Source organism: Myotis lucifugus, unplaced genomic scaffold (assembly GCF_000147115.1).
Source record: "Myotis lucifugus unplaced genomic scaffold, Myoluc2.0 scaffold_92, whole genome shotgun sequence".
NCBI classification, from domain to species: Eukaryota; Metazoa; Chordata; class Mammalia; order Chiroptera; family Vespertilionidae; genus Myotis; species Myotis lucifugus.
The window spans coordinates 576,819-594,697 of NW_005871140.1; the positions used below are offsets into that span (position 1 = coordinate 576,819).

A 17,879-nucleotide genomic window follows, 5' to 3' on the forward strand; every position below is an offset into this window, starting at 1 on the left:
AAAACCCCAAAAAATACAATGTATTGATAATCCTAATTTTAAAATTAAAAACCTAACTAATCATAGTATATATTTGTACAAAGTATAGCATATTATTAGTGTCTCAAGATTACTAATTAAGATCCAGAGGAAAAAATTATATTTTTAAATTTCCTTTCAAAATCCTAACCCTCATTTGTTTATTATAAAACTGCCTTCAGTTATTTAAAAATATTTACATAGAGAAAAGCCATCAAACAAGACTATTTTTGATTACTGTAAGATTCTAACACTTACATTCTTCTGAGTTATCTTGAGCACCCCTTTAGAAGTGCTTGTTCGAATGATTTAATCTTAATCTTACTATGTTTATAAGCACAAACACAAACAAACAACATACAATACGAAAGAACACAAGAAAAACTGTTGGCTTTATTGGTATCACAGTGCTTTTATTTATTTATTTATTTAGGTATCACAGTGGTTTTAATCCAAGCTAAATACAAACACAATTGTTAGTCAGTCACTTATCCTTCAAAACAATATGCCAAGATCAATCTTGAAGCATTTAAAAACATGGAAATGTATAAAATATCTTCCTTAATAAATTCTAAGGACTCCATATATAAATGCAAAAATTTGAACTTGTCAATAATCACATCAAATGTTGAACTACCAACTGAGCAGTAAAAAAACTTCTGATTTTAAAATTAAATATCTACAGGTAAAAGCATGCCATTTCCCACATCTACTATCTTTGTATTCTGCACAGAGTTCCAAGGCACAGATTGTTTCTGGCTTTATGAATTACCAGAGATGAAGATCTTTGTGGCTGACTTATCACAGGCCTTTTAGTCTTTTTTCCAGATAGATCCTTGGCTTCTTTGGGGGGAGGCACATGAATTGGTTTCCATGGAATTGGATTATAGAAGGCTGGTTCTGGATAAGAATTTCCATTGTAAAAACCTAAAATTATTAAAAAATCAGAACAAAACAAAACAAGAAAAAAAACTTGAGATCAAAGAAACTAGTTATTTTTAAATTCCTAGAAAAATGTTAAAATATCAAAAGGGCAAAAATATCATTGATAAATCAATTTGACTCAATTAAAATGAACTTTTGAATACTTTCAAGCAAGTGACTTTCCAAATACAGTAAATATTGCAGTATAAATAAATATGTAAATGATAATTCTAAGAGTCCAAAGAAATGTTAATGTTAAAATCTATATAAAAATTTTACTAAGATTTTAAGTTTAGAACCCTTAAATTGAACAAAATCTTCATTTTTCTACTGAATCTGGAAAATCACTGACTATACTAGTTTCTCCTAACTAGACACTAAAGTTTACAGAAAACTAATTTACACTGCATATGTAGCTAAACTGAGTCAGATTCTTATTTAGAATCACTGAAATTCTAAATCACTGTGGCCCTAGCCAGTTTCTCAGTGGTTAGAGCATTGACCCACGGACTGAAGGGACTCCGGGTTCAATTCCGGCCCTTTTTTCACATCAATGTTTCTCTCTCTGTCTCCCCCCCTCCCTTCCACTCTCTCTAAAGATCAATAAAGAAAATATCTGCCCTGACTGGTTTGGCTCAGTGGATAGAGCGTCGGCCTGCGGACTGAGGGGTCCTGGGTTCGATTCTGGTCAAGGGCATGTACTTTGGTTGCGGGCACATCCCCAGTGGGAGGTGTGCAGGAGGCAGCTGATCGATGTTTCTCTCTCATTGATGTTTCAAACTCTCTATCCCTCTCCCTTCCTCTCTGTAAAAAAAAAAAAATCAATAAAATATATATATATATAAAGAAATATTCTCAGGTAAGGATTAACAATAAATACATAAATCTCTGCCACTCAAATTATTAAGATTTCATAGTATCACTGTAATTTTTATTATTAATTACGGAATGTGCTATTGGTAGGATGTATAGGAAGTGATGTCCCCTATCTAGTAATTCTGGAGGAGGAACATTTTGTTAATCAGATTCAAATCCTGCAGTCACCATATGCACATAAATTCCTTTATTTCATAATTTATAAAAATGATATGGGCATTAAGAATAGAGACTTAAGGGCATTTACAGACAAATATGATGCTTATTAGAATAAAACTCATTAAAAGCAAAAATAAATAATCCATTATTTTAACAATTCACTTCTAGTCAATATGTATATTCCCTCCTAAAGTTTTATCTTAACTGCCCAATAGTTTGGTTAAAACCACTGCTTAGTGCATTTTTTTCAAGGAGAAAGAAAAAACGTGGAGCAGATCATGCTCAGTAGCTGTAGCGGATGACCTCTGTGACATGTAGGAGAGGCCCAATCCTGACAGCAGGAATGTGTCATTCAGACACTGGCAACCCACTCTGCCTGCATAGATATGTCAACACACACTTCACCAAGATGGTCAAAACAAAGTCTGGAATATGTTCTATTGTGTGAACAAAACAGAATGGGGGTATTTTTAATAATAAATCACTTAAACAAGTGAAGGCAGCTGTCAGCAAGGTATGAGCTTCCAACATGAAGCACAAAGAAAAACATGCACCACCATTTGTAATCAGACCAGCCTGAAGGCCAACCGGTTCTGAGTCTGCTTCATGTGCTGCCTAGTACTCCACCTGCAGAAGGAATGTGTCAAAGCATTGGGAGCTCTCCTCAAAAAGGGTTAGAAGAGGGGAGGAAAAATCACCCCTTAAAAATGTCCCGTTTAAGGCTTTATAATCCAAAAAACATATGAAAATGTAACTTGTTTTTTAAAAATTTATTGTTGAAAATATTACATATGTCTCCCTTTTCCCCTCATTAACCCCTTCTAGTCCGCACCTGCCCCCCGCCCCAGGTCTTCACCACACTATTGTCTGTGTCCATGGGTAATGCATATATGCATATAAATTCTTTAATTAATCTCTTCCCATCTACCCCCACCCTTCCCCTCTGAGATTCAATAGTCTGTTCCATGCTCCTATGTTTCTGGATCTATTTTGTTCATCAATTTACTTTGTTCACTAGATTCTACATATGAGTGAGATCATGTGATACTTGTCTTTCTCAGACTGGCTTATTTCACTTAGCACAATACTCTCCAGGTCCCTCCATGCTGTCTCAAAGGGCAAGAGATCCTTCTTTTTCACTCTGCAGTTTTGCAACTATTGCCTGTTAAATATATCTAATTTATAGAGAATGACAATAAATTTGTAGTATTCCACAGGAACATGGTGTATTATAATATAATCTTCCAGAAAATAGTGATTTGAAAGAAAAATGATTTTTACACATTTCTATTTCTGTCAAGAGAAAACATAATGTATAATATTTACTTCTGCAAGTCATATTTATGTAAGCCACATAACATAAAAACCAACCTGTAAGTTTTCCATTGGCATAACCATAGCTTTTTGCAGCTGGACGAGGTTTATTTTTTGAATTTTCCAACCATTCCTTAAACTTTCTTTCTGCTATTTCTTTCTTTTCCTGTAATTCAGCTTGACGTTGTTTTTCTTTTTCCTTAAAATGACAAGACCAAAGAATCTCCAGGGATATTCTGTAACTAAACATTGTACTGACTTTCCCCCAGCAGCTTCCCACCCCAATGGCATAGTGATGATAAATAATAAATCATATTTCTCTAATTTGAGAGCAAAATTAAACATGATCAGGGATATGGTATGAAGACATCAAACCCAAGAAGAAAAAAGCAATTTGCTGTTTTAAAATAGAATAGTAATTTACAATAATGTAATAAAAGCACCACCAAAATTTAGCATTAACAATGATAAAAAGTTTGAACCTAACTGAAAAAATATCAACAGACTTATTAACATTTCTCAACCTAAGAAAACCACAAACGCATAATCATTTCTGAAGCATAAGCATAGTATAATAAGTAGGGATAGCTTCATGTATTTATTTTATGCTAAGATAGTGCCAATTTTCTATTAGAAACTTTTTATACAATACATATAAACACCAAAGTAATATATTCTAACTGGTTACTTTAAATACCTTTTCTTTCTTCTTCTTCTCACATTCTTCAGCATTTTTTTTCTTTAACCATTCTTGATATTTTTCTTTTGCTTTTTCTTGCAAATGCTCTTTCTCCAGTTCCTTTGCTGCTTTTGCTTCCATTTCTTTATTAACTTTTTGTTCCCTTTCTTTCCTTTTCTTAAGTAAAAGTAAAGGAATTTTAATTGGAATGTTTGTAATTATTCTCATATGAGGATGGAGTGTTATTTACAGTAATCTAAATTTGTGTTATTTCTTAAAATTGGTGGTAACATAGTATTGCCACAACATGACTTGTGAAAATACATAACATACCTGCAATTACCTGGTCAATTTTAGTTTACCAACTCAGCTGTAAGATTCATTATGGCAGTAATAAAGATCTTATTCACCAAAGTATACTCAGAGCTTGAGATAGTGCTGAGTAAACAGTACATGCTCAATAAAGATTTGAATAAATTAGTGAACAGAAATTACAACCTGTTAGATTGCCCTGAATGTTTGTTTTTTAATGGATGTTTACCCTCTAAAATCGGAGCCACAAATGTACACATTCTTGGACAGTTTGACAATATGAATACTTGGATTAATCTTCACCATTAGTGAGTTACAGAGAACAAATAACATTTGGCCCATTAAATATTGCTATAGGGGCACATACAGACAAATCTTTGGCTATGTAATTCTATGTAAGACCAGAAGTTAGCAAACTATGGCCTGAAGGCCAAATATGGTCCATCTGTGACCTATCACCTATATTTTTAAATAAAGTTTTATTGAAATGTGGCTACACCCATTTATTTACGTATTTATTGTCTATGGCTGCTTTTTACCACAAACTCTAAGGAAATAAATTTCTGTTGTTTCATACTCAGCCTGTGGTGTTTTGTTATGGCAGCCCTAGTAGGCTAACACAATAAATAAGCTTATAAAAAGATGCTAAATATCATTGGATCTCAGGGAAGTGAAAATTAAATGACAATGACGTACCACTGCATATTGACTGAAATGATTTAAAATGAAACAGACTGACAATGTAATGTTTGGCAAGGATGTGATGCAATTGGGATTTTCATACAATAGCGGTGGGAATGTAAAATGATACAAGCACTTTAAAAAACAGTTTGGCAATTTCTTATAAAGTTAAACACATACTTACCACACAACCCAGCAATTCAGTTCCTAGGCATTTACCCAAGATAAATGAAAACAAATGTCTACAAAAAGACTTGCACATAAGTTGTCATAGAATTTTATTCATAATACCTCAAACCAGAAACAAACCAATTGTACATCAACTAGTGAATGGATAAACTATTTGTGGTATTCCATAGAGTAGAATACTACTCAGCAATAAAAAGGAATGATCTTAATACATAGAATAGGGAATTTTAAAAACAAAAGAGTATACCTTCTATGATCCCATTTATATAAAATTCTAGAACAGGCAAATCTAATCTGCAGGGACAGAAAGCAGACTAATGGCTTCCTTGGAGCTGGGGCTGGTTGGGGGTAGGGAGCAGGAGCCAAACACAAAGAGGCACAAGGGAACTATCTGAGTCAGCGGTTCTCAACCTGTGGGTCACGACCATCGGAAAACACATATAGTATATCAGATATTTACATTACGATTCATAACAGTAGCAAAATTACAGTTATGAAGTAGCAACGAAAATAATTTTATGGTTGGGGGTCACCACAACATGAGGAACTGTATTAAAGGGTCGTGGCATTAGGAAGGTTGAGAACCACTGAGTGATGGAAATGTCCAGTGTCTTGACTGTGCTGCTGGTTATACGGGAACATGTTTGTCAAACTTCAAATCGGTATATTTTATTGTACATAAATTATAGCTCAAAGAAGTTGATTTTAACACACCAGACAGGCTCTCCATAGGATTAAACTAGAGGAGAGAGAATGGAATACCTTCAGTTAGCACAAGGAGAGCAGAGCCTGCACGCAGGGAGGTGCTGAGAGAGAGACAGCCACTAAGAGGCTTCAGCTTTTCTGGCATTCCAGTTCTATTCCACACAGAGCACAACAATAAATCTTCCCTCTGTAAAGATGGTGCCCTGCGAGAACCTTTGCTCTTGAAACTGAAGGAAACTAACAAAACAACTGGCTAAGGTTTCTGAATTCCTACTCTGGTTCCTTCAATAGTACCTGGCACATAGTAAAAGTGTAGAATGCATGAAGGTACACAGATAACAGTGTTACCAATCATACGCTTTGTTGACCCAAGTTAATTTAATTTTTTACATTAAAAAAATCAGTTTCATGTTTTAGAAAATTAAAAATAATTTCACTTTTACATAACTTTTGAAACAAGGAAGGTAAAGACCCTTATACAAAATATGCGATAACATACTGCAAAAAACAAATCTGAAAGAACAAATTAGTATGGCAACATAAATGCGAGAGTACCAGATGAGATAAGCCATTTATTTGAAACAGATTTAACAATTTACAGTCATAGTATAAGAAACTAGCTTTGCTAATGGATACATAAATCCCTTTTGTCTGGTTTTTTGATAGAACACAGTGAAATGACTTAGAGAAAATAAGGCCACAGATCCAGCTAAAATGTGAATGAGGCTGGAGGCAGCGGAGGACCACACACCATGAAATGTAAACAGAGGAGGAAAAAGCTAGATGCCAGACAGAAAGAGAAGAACCAGGAGAGCAGTCTTTACAAACAGAGGTAAATGTAACTAAGACTGAAATAAGAAATCTGATAGGTTTTAAAGGAAAAAGAAATTTGAGTAATCAGTTATTTCTTAACATGCACAAGACTTCTGCAGAATAAGTAAACTCAATTTCTCAGGGTTCTTTTGTGAACTATTCCCAACCTTGTGGAATCCTGCTTTCAATAATTAGTGATTGATGTCAGGGCATGCCATTTTCCTCCAGAAGAAAAAATTTTTCTCAAATAATTGGATTAGATCTACTGCCACTAATTAACACAGAGAATATATCATCTCTCAGCAGTATCTTACATTCTTAGACAAACAACAACTATGTTTGATTGGCATGGTAAAATGAGCTTAATGGAGTTAGAAGATAAGAGAAGCTTTTAGAGGAGAGAGCATGCTATTATTGTATACACGTAAAACTCTTTTATTTTTCAGTTATTTCAAAAAAGTATCACCCAAAGCCTGGTAATGGTCATATAGACTTGTTTTGATTTTGGCATTGATTCATAAGGAACTCTTTCTTGTTGTATTATGGAATGATGCTAAATTAATTATAATCAAGATACACTTCTGAAGTAAAGAACAAATACATTTATGGCTAAAACACACATATGTCTAGCCAATTTCCTTCTTACTATACCTGGAGGAAGAAAGCTACGTCATCTTCAAATTGCTTAAATGATTTAGTAGGTACTCTACTAATATCACTGGGCTTTATAACAATATTTAAGGACAAAAATTTAGGATTAAAAATTTAAAACTTTGCCCTACAATTTAAATATTTAACTATATTCTTAAAATTGTATTATAATTTAAAAAGCAGTATCATTCTACATATTCACAAGATAACAAACTGACAAGTATTTACAAAATTTTTAACTTGTGATCCAATACAAGAATGTATTAAAATTAAAAGATAATACCATTCATTCATTTGTTCATTTATTCATTCCAACAAGTCTACTGTATTATAAAGCATTATATTAGATATTGTGATGAATTAAAAATATAAACATTAATTCTACCCTTAATTCTTAAAATTACAAAGAAAATGAAGATATGTACACAATACAAAATAGCAATAAAATATATAATAATACAAGGTATACCTGACAAAGTGATAAATGTGAACAGGATTCAGGAAGGAAAGAGTTTCTAGCATGTGATCAGCGAATGCTTCCTATAAGAGGAAATGCTTTGAGTTGGATAATGAAGGGAAAGGTAAGGTGGAGGATATAATGAGATTCCAAGCTGATAAAATATAAAAAAATGAAGTGAGAAACAGAAGAAAATGTGCTTAGCATTTCTCATGAACACATCCCTGGGGCCTGGACAGTACAGTCCAAAGCTCAAAAGTTCTCTGAAATCTATTGTGTATCTTAAAAATCATATGAAACTTAGGTTCTTTTCCATTAAGTATCTGTGCTTGCTTTACCAAAAAAAAATTTTTTTCCTCTCAAAATTTTCCAGTAAAACTAATACTCCAAGAAGATTGGCTATGCGAATCCTGGGTATACTCCCAAATGAACACCAGTAAGAATCGGCAGCATAGAATAAGGAAACCACAGGCAGGGGGACTCTTTCCCCCTCCCCACGTGGGAGTTTGTACTTGTTCTTCAATAAATTTCTACCTTTGCTATAAAACAAACAAACAAACAAATTAAAAAAAAACCTACAGGCAGAAGAAGACATGGCACCAAGGGCAGAGAGGAGAAGGTCGTTAACTGGCCAGGCTAGAAAAATCGTATGGAGCTTACATTCCAATATGGGAAAATAAACAAACAAACAACACAAGTTGAATGATGTAATGAGACCAGACTGGACTGGAAGAGATCACAACAGGAGTGACTGTAAAGGAAAGGAAGGGATGACGACAAATGACAGAATTCTGATTATGCCCAGGTGACAGCAATACTAATAGCAGTAATTGAGCAGTTAGGAGAATGGTTCTATCCAAGGAGAATGGGCAAAAATGGATTGTTTTAGATTTTCAGGCTCAGAGGTGGAACCAACCATATAGTCGGAAATCCAAGACCCCAGGAGGTCAGGTGTTAGAGGTACAGACTTCATGATTACCTGGAGGCCACATGCGGGAAAAGGGAGAGAAGCAGAGAGCAAAGGGCAGAAGACAGAAACTTCATAAATGTTCGAGGGTAAGAAAAAAATCAGGTCAGAGAAGAAAGAATCTAAGAGAAAATAAGAAAAAACCTCGGCAATGAGGAGTCATAGAAAGAACACTTAGCAAAAGAGATGTCAGGATGTATGTGTGCAATTTTTCTCCTCACCTGTTCATTCTTTTTCTGAACCCATTCCTTGTGTTTTTCTTCAGCAATTATCTTTCTTTTTTCACGTTCTTCCCTTTCTTTTATTTTTTCTAGCTGTTGAGTTAATTCCTGTGAATTTTATTCAAACAAAAGGCAACTTATAATATAAGTACTCAAATCACATATTTTTTAAAAGGCTGAGGTTAACCAAATTAAACAAGGACATAGTTTCCTTTATAGAAAATACACCATTAGTAACAATAACTTACTTAAGTAACTAGTCTATGATGAAAAGAAAACATTGGTAAAAAGTATAAGTCATTTTTTAGAAATGCAAATAATTGCTTGGCAGCAAAACACTAGTTTCTTAGACTAAACTTCAGCTAAATTACCCTCATTGAAATCAACTTTCCCACACATAAATTTTGGCATCACTGTACACTCTTGGCAGAAGCTCAAGGGAATTGCAACTTTTTTTACAGTTATAAAAAGCTTCCAGATTCTTGAGGAAGATAAAGAATAGGAATTAAATAATCCCTAAATTTAAAATTTTAATTCAGTCATACAGAAGGCATTCCATTTTCTTTAGGAAAAAAAAAAATCAAGGTTTTTCCTCACTCATTTTATAGCTGCCGAAGTGTAACACAAAACCACATTCATATCCCATAGGCCTTGCTGTCACTGGAATCTACACGTTTGGGCATTTCCTCCGAAGAAAGAATGTGGAAGGTATGGCCAAATAAAACTACAAGCTCAGTGCCACCAGTCTGTCACTCATCAGTTAAATTACTGCATTAGTTGAGAATGTTGTTCAAACTAGACTCCTAGGACTCTACTACCATAATTATTAGTTATTTTTCTTCTCTCTCCTTAGATACTAATAATCAGATACTTTTATGTATCTTACACTGGACCTCACTCCTCCCTCCCTCCCTCCCTTTCCCAAAGACCTATCTACCTGAGCATGAGTGGGAGTGGAAAGGACAAGTCTACAACTCTCGGACAGTTCCAGTGTGTTACATGACATGAAGATAAAACTTGACACCAAGAAAATATGGTTTGCACTTTAGAACAACTGATGCACAGGAAACCTGTCTTCCATGCCCCAGCATCCTATAATTCCACTGCATAGAAAGGAATTGCCCTCACTCTTTTCCAACTTTTAAACATCATACTCCCGACAGCCTCCAGAGTAAAACAGCCATCTTGGTTTTAAAAACATTCTTCATTACCTCTGCAGCTGCTATACCTTGATTATTCACTTAATACTTTTTTTTATTGCGTGCCTACTATAAAGATAGCATGCACTGAGACACAGGGATGAAATTCCAGAAGTCTTTGAACTAATCTCCTATATACATACAAGAATTGAGTGCTACATTATGTATTAAGTTTAGAAAAGGGAAAAGAACGGAAGGGAAGAGGAGAAGAGAAACATTGTAGACCAGAGTGGTCAAATATGAGCACCATAAGAGGAACAGAGGAATTGACTTGACTACAAAAGAGAGATTGGGGGTGATGGGCTAGTGTGTGGTAACTAGGTGGGAAAAGGTCTTTTGAGACAAGAGAGTAAACTGAACACTATGAAGCCAGAATACATGGCAAATGGATGACTTAGAACTCAATGATAAAGGTTAAAAACAAGGGTCAGAACTATTCTGAGGGAGACTGACTAGGAGATTGTCACAGTATATGAGTTGTAAGGGAAATGACTGAACTTGAGCCAGGAAATAAAAAGGGGGAAAACATGTATGTATGTCTGTCTGTCTGTATGTATGTATGTACGTGTGTGTGTGTGTGTGTATGACAGGCTATAAACAGACCTAACAATCATATATCCAAATTTCCCTATATAGTCCTCAATTTTATTTTATTTTCAAGAAAAGTAATCATTTAAATATACAAGTAAAGAGTGATTGATTATATTTATGTACCCTTTTAAGATTCTTCATAAAAGTAAACTCAAAAATCAGAAAGAAAAATCAGACTTTGTGTTCCTATTTTATGGCTCACAAATTTTAGTTAATGTTGACATAAGAGTTAAAGATAAAGGAAGGGTCAAAAAGTTTGTAGAAAATACTACCCCAGACCCAGACAGTGCTCTGATCTCAGGATGTCTGCTCAAGTACTTTGCCCCCCCCCCCCCCACCCCGCCAATACACATCACATTCGGAGACAGTATGCTCCCTTCCGCTCCTCGCTCCCAGCATTCCCACCCCGAATGCCTCCATCTGTCCCCACCAAGCAAGCCTCCTCTGGACATGGCTGGAGCCTTCTCTGTCAAGGCCCTAGGTCGTCTTCTGGTACACCACTGAATTGCAACAGGATTACAGCTATTTTCCCACAGAGTAAACGCTTGATTATAGAAAACCAAAATGCAAAGAGGATCCTAAACAGCATTTTTATTTCAATAGCTTTTGTCAACTTTCAAAGACCGGAGTTTACCACTGAAGGTAACAATCACAAAAACTAACAGTTTTGAGTTTCAAAAAAACTGTGTCCCGCCCTATTCACTAAGGGCTGATGAATGAAATGGCCAAAGGCAAACTGGGGAAAAGCCCTCGGATTATTCACAAACTAGACGATTTCTATAATTTAGAACAGATTGTACTAAAATGCTAAAGCAAATGTTAAAAATTAGAATTAACAAAGGCCATAGAGAATTCAGGGCAGTCTGTTAAAAGAATTTTTTTATGTAATAAAAATTTAAATAAAATTTAGATGATCTACAAAACCAATGTTAGTTTTTCATAATACTGATATTCAACATTTATCATATTTATCATCTTAACAAAGTTTAAAATTTTTTAAACTTTGTAAGTGGGTAATTTTGATGGGTTAAAATAATTTCTTAACTCAATCTTATAGAGATGTCTGAAACAAATCTAAATGTCTGTTACTGAAATCAAATATACGAGAAGGTATGTTCTTTTTAATAACCAACTATCCTTTAAATTTTCCTTTAAGTTATTAAGAAAAACAATAAGAAAGCCAGGGTAAATTCAAAATTAAATACTAAGTCTGACCCATTTATTTCTAAAATACATCTTAGTATTGTGGAAAAAACACTAAATTGGAAGTCAAAAACTAGGATCCAATCCCATCTTAGCCACTAACTAAAAACCTTGGCAAAGTTACTTTCTGGCCCTCATGTTTAACAGGGATCTGAGATGAATTGTTCCTTATACAAACTGTACTTTTAATGATATAATTTATAAACAAATTAGAGAAAGCACTAAATAAGAACAAAAAATAAGGAAAGCATAACTTACAAAATAAAACAAAGAGAAAGGCATGAAAAGAACATGAATACCACAATAGCTCAAAATAAGCTTGTAAGAAAGTGAGGAGTTGGCCCATAAGTTATATTACTGGCATGACTGATACAATAAGAATCATGCTAAAATATTTTAATTGCTTTAGAGCTAAGTAATGATGTAGATGTTATAAGATATAAGAAATGCCATTACTAAATACATGAAAAGGTTTTCTCATCTTTCAACCAATTATACTCATACATGCTTAATCACTGTGGTAGGGATTTTATATTCATTATTTTAGTCTGCTCTCAAAACAAATCTTCAGTAGTTTATTATCTCCTTTAACACAAAATAACAACTAACTTTTACTGAATGCTTCCTGTGTAGTAGGCCATTCCTTGATGTTCACGGAGTCCTCATAACACAATCAAGTAAAAACTGTTTTTCCCCTTTCACTGGTAAAGAAATCTAGGTGGAAAGAGATGGTAAGAATTTGCCCAAGGTCCAAGTTTTGAATCCAAGGACGGCTCAAGAATTTACACTTTTAAACACTCTACTATTGACTCTCTAACATTTGGCTTACAGATGAAGAGAATGAGGCTCAGAGAAGTTAAGTAATTTTCTGAAGGCCACAGAGTTAGAATGGCAAGGCTAAAATTTCAGCCTTGTTCTGTGTGACCCCAAAGCCCAGGCTCCCTTATGAATTTCATTTCTTTTACTGTATGCTGACTCTAAAAATGACCTTCAGGTTCTTTTTTGTTAAATATGTTTTTATTGATTTTAATGAGAGAGGAAGGGAAAGTAATAGAGAGAGAGAAACATCCATGAGAGAGAAACATCAATTGGCTGCCTCTTCCACGCCCCCTGACTGGGAATTGAACCAGTGAACTTTTGGTTCATGGATTGACGCTCAACCACTGCGCCACACCGGCCAGGGAGACTCCTTTTCCTAATGTAACAAGTGACTTCTAATGAGGCTAGAGATAAACATAAATATCATAAACTAAACTCCACTTTACCACTGACTCACTAGAGCAGTGTTTTCCAAACTGACTCTAAAACCAATTGAATGGGTTATAACAGGCCTTTAAAACAACCCCAAAATAAGGCCTTGGCAGATGTGGCTCAGTTGATTGAGTGTTGTTCTATATACTGAAAGGTTCCTGGTTGATTCCCGGTCAGTGCACATGCCTGGATTGCAGGCTTGATGGATGTTTTGCTCTCACATCAATGTTTCTCTCCCTCTCTCTTCTTTCCTCTCTCTCTAAAAATCAGTAAAAAAAAAAAAATTTTTTTTCAAGAATATAATAGGCTACCAGGTTTTGCAAAAATTAAGATATTGTTTCAAATATGTATGTGTGTGTGACATGAAGTGAAGTAGATTTCTCACCATGAACAAATATTTTGAAAACTACTGAACTAAGTAATGGAGGGTCTGTGGTCTCAATAATACAAATTAATGCTGAAAATAAGTGAAAAAGCTTTAGTGAGGCTGTGAATAATAATAATATCAATAACAATAAAATAACACCAGCCATTTTTATACTTTGTCTCATTTAATCCTCACAAAAATTCTGTGACACATATTACTTTATCCTTATTGTACAGATAAGAAAATTGAATGAAGCATAAATTTAAATAAGCCTGCCTTACATCAAACCACAGGGTCTTTCTCAGACTTTGTGGCCTTCTAAGAGGAAACAAATATTACTGTGCACTTTTCCAGGCATAAATCTGTAGTTTAGAATACAAAGTATCATGAATAGGGAAAGAGCAGAAGGTATTGGTTTCTACAATCATTTAAATCATGCCAAGCCTCCTGAGTTTCAAAACTGATGTGGAAAATTTATTCCAAGGAAGATCATGGAGGGCGAAGTTTTAGTTCTAAGAATTTTTATGACAACATGATTACTAATAAACTTAAATATCCAACAATAGTGAATCCATTAACTATATCCTAATATATATTCAATACATTTTAAATATATTGTAATAATCTTAGCCAGCCATTTAAAAATGACATTGTAAAAAATAAATAAAAAATAAAAAAATAAAAATGACATTGTAGAAATATTTAATGATATTGAAATATACTAATAAATGTAACCAGTAGAAAAAAGCACGTTACAAAAGAGTTTGCTCCTAGTTCATTAAAAAGGAGAAGTATCCCTCACCACTCAAATCTACTTGTTTTCTGTGATGGGAAAGGGAGAATTTAGATAATGAGTCCAGATATGGAAAATACCAAATTATCCAAATATATTTGGCTGCTAGGTTCTAAAGAGCAAATAGTAAGAGTTCAAAGAATGAGGGATTCATGTGAAAATGTAGCTCAAACTATTATTTCAGCTTGGAGGTGAGAGTTCAGATAGAAAATCACAAATACAGAAATATCCACAAGCAAGGCAGGGAAGCACAGAGAAGCTGAAAACCTCCGCAAGCCCAGCAGATTCCAATCGCTCAGCACAAACTCACTCTAGGGCACAAGCTCTGAGTAACATGTGGGTAGATCCTTATCTCTATTTCAATTTTTATCTCCTTTCCTAAAAATTTTACCAAGTATATACAGTTGAATTTACTTCAGTTAAATGTAGATATGGTGAAACTCCATTGTATGTATCTGTATATATACACTTGCACATATTTATTTTTTAAATTATATGGAAGAAAATCTGGAAAGCTATATACCTTAATGTTAACAGTGGTTATCTTCAGGTAGTGAGATTAGAGAAAATTTTAATTTTTTAAATTATGCTTAGCTCTATTTTCCAAATGTTCTTATAATGACCATGTATTAATTCTACAATACGAGTTATTGACACCAACAAATGCAAACACTTTGTTTTGAGGGATAATATTAACATTTTAATTGCAACAGCAGCTCTACTTTTTGAGCTCATGGATTAAATGAAGAGAATACTGTCTAATTTTACCTCTAGAGCTTTCTGTTGCAGGCGGCCACGCTCTTCTTTTTCTTTGCCAACAAACCACACTTCCCATGGTGTCAGGCTGCTCTCTGGTAAGCACACCTGTTTCTGTTCTTCTTGGTTATCTTTGGATTCAACCACCCTATTGCAAAAGAGAGGACACTACAGCACTTGTACTCTTTGGCTTAACAGTCAAAATCACTTAGCTGTACAGTAAAAGTAGAATTTAATAATCTATTGACAATACTGTAATTTTTATAAGTAAATATATATGAATTACATATATACATTTGAAAAATCACAAAAAGGAACTCCAATATTTAAATTCGTTTATCCATAAACTGCTTTTGAATGCCTTCATCTTCTAAAATCACAGTATTTTAAAAATCTATTGCGATAAAACACACCCAGTCCATCTGCCTCAATGACAGTATCTTTTTCTTAAAACTCTTATATCTGGACAACTAATTACAACACATGATCCTAATCAGATCCTTAAGCAGACATTTCCCGTCTTCTCCCTTAAATACCTAAGAAAAACAAATACATATATATACAAATTATATATATATAAATATATATAATATATATATAATATATATAATTAGCCATATATATATATATATATATACATATATATATATATATATATATGGCTAAGATGCAAAGTGTCCCCTCAGGAGTTTGACCGGGAGACCGGAAGTTCAATGGCTCGCTATGACGGGTGACTACCAGGGGGCAGCGCAGAACGTGGTGGGTAACCAGCAGCGGGGGAGGGGGGGGGGCGGGGCGCTGAGGGAGCTAGGGAAGGAGGCGAGGAGGCGGGGAGGGGGGGAACCTGATTGGCCCTGATTTCCGGCCAGGTTTAGGGACCCTACCCATGCATGAATTTCATGCACTGGGCCTCTAGTGTATATATAAAGCAAATGTGTTAACAATTAGGGATTATGGGTGAAGGGTGAACAGAAATTCTGTAAATGCTCAATTTTTCTCTAAATATAAAATTGCTTTTAAATAAAAAGTTACATAACAGTATATGGCCGTTGTATTCTTTAGCATTTTGGTTGATTCCCTTTTGCCAGTTCTCAGACAGGGTGTGTGTATGACTCTCCACAGTGTGGTTACCTCCTACCAAGCTCACCATGTACCTCTCTCAGACTGTCTTTTCTGGGTCTGGGGAAAAGTAACTACTTACTCAAGCTGAAAAGAAGAGGATAGGGGAAAAACTCTAAGTACGCAACTAAATACAAAACACAGGGTTCTGGCCAAATACACAAGCTTCCTAAAACAGGAAAAGCTGGTCAGCACCCAGAGAAAGAAAGTTCACTCAGAACCCAAGGCAGCTCTAGATACTAGATTATAGACTCAGCTCTTCATTCCAACTTCAGGCAGCCAATTGCCTAACCCCGTGGTCGGCAAACTGCGGCTCACGCGCCACATGCGGCTCTTTGGCCCCTCGAGTGTGGCTCTCCCTAAGCCTTAGGAGTACCCTAATTAAGTTAATAACAATGTACCTACCTATATAGTTTAAGTTTAAAAAATTTGGCTCTCAAAAGAAATTTCAATCGTTGTACTGTTGATAATTGGCTCTGTTGACTAATGAGTTTGCCGACCACTGGCCTAACCCACTGCAGTGAACAACTTTTCTACTTCACAGCTTCAGCTTACTTGTTTTGTTCTGCTGCTATTTCTCAATAGGATGGAATTTTTATTCTAGGGGAAAAGAGATACTAGATGTGTTGTTTACTTCTTCTATGTACCTTTCCTTCTCAGTCTTATAGAACTACCTCATCAGCTCCCATAGTCTCAACTATCTCTAAGTGCTGATGATGTGCGAAACAGTTATTCCAGACCAGGTCTTTCTCCTGAGCTCCAGGCCTTTATTTCCAACCATCTGATAGACAGCTCCACTTCAATATCAAACTCAATCAATCCAAAACAAGTCTAATCATCTTTTAACATGTACCCACTACCCTTCCTCACCAAGAAAAACTGCACTCCTCTTCTTACAATCCTACCTCAGTGAAGGGTACCATTACCTCCCCAGGTGGCCAAGGCAGGAACCCAGATCTCTGACTCCTCCTGCTCGCCCCCATCTCCCACACCCACATAACCACTAGTTATGTCTATTCCTATTCTTTCCATTTTCTCAAGCCACTGTCTGGACATAACTGGTCTTTCTCCCTTCATTTCTAATCATTCTCCACCCTGTTGCCAGATTCATCCTTCAAACACATCCTTCTATCATGTCACTCCCCATCACAAAGTCCTTCAGTGGCTCCTCTGTCCACAAGATGAAATTCAAACTCCCGACGCCCATGAATTGGCCCCTATCTTCCAGCCTCTTCTTTCACCAATGGTGGATCCAGACTCTACATTTCAGTCTTGTTTGAACGTAGGGAGATTAATGAATATGCCATGCTCGTGTGCTCTGCAGCTTTGCCTAAAACTCTGAAATTCCTTTCTTCCACCTCCACAGATGGCCAAAGTAAGGGCTGAGATATGGAAGTAACATTTGGGGTGCATCTCTGTTTCTTCCTAGCGTAATTCTGTAACCTCTTTAAGCCTCCATTTTCATCTGTAAAATGGAGGTAACAGTGGCTCCCTGCATTACTACTAGATGAGACACCGAGTACAGTTCAAGCATGCAGTAAACATTTGGTACATGTCATTTAGAAGTAGGAGGAGGAGTATGGATAATTCCTACTGTCTCGTCAAGATTCAACCCAGGCTCATTATCTTACTGC

The 17,879-nt window shown here is 35.3% G+C and overlaps 1 protein-coding gene across 1 annotated transcript in view; it reads right to left on the reverse strand.

Moving 5' to 3' along the window:
- Nucleotides 1-431: 431 nt before the first annotated feature.
- Nucleotides 432-17,879, reverse strand: part of CCDC34 (coiled-coil domain containing 34) — a 20,701-nt gene continuing 3,253 nt past the window's right edge. Inside the window, 5 exon segments of the mRNA XM_006109932.3 lie at nt 432-945; nt 3,349-3,490; nt 3,989-4,147; nt 8,967-9,074; nt 15,139-15,274. Coding sequence (XP_006109994.1) covers nt 731-945; nt 3,349-3,490; nt 3,989-4,147; nt 8,967-9,074; nt 15,139-15,274 — 760 coding nt within the window. The 3' untranslated portion in view covers nt 432-730.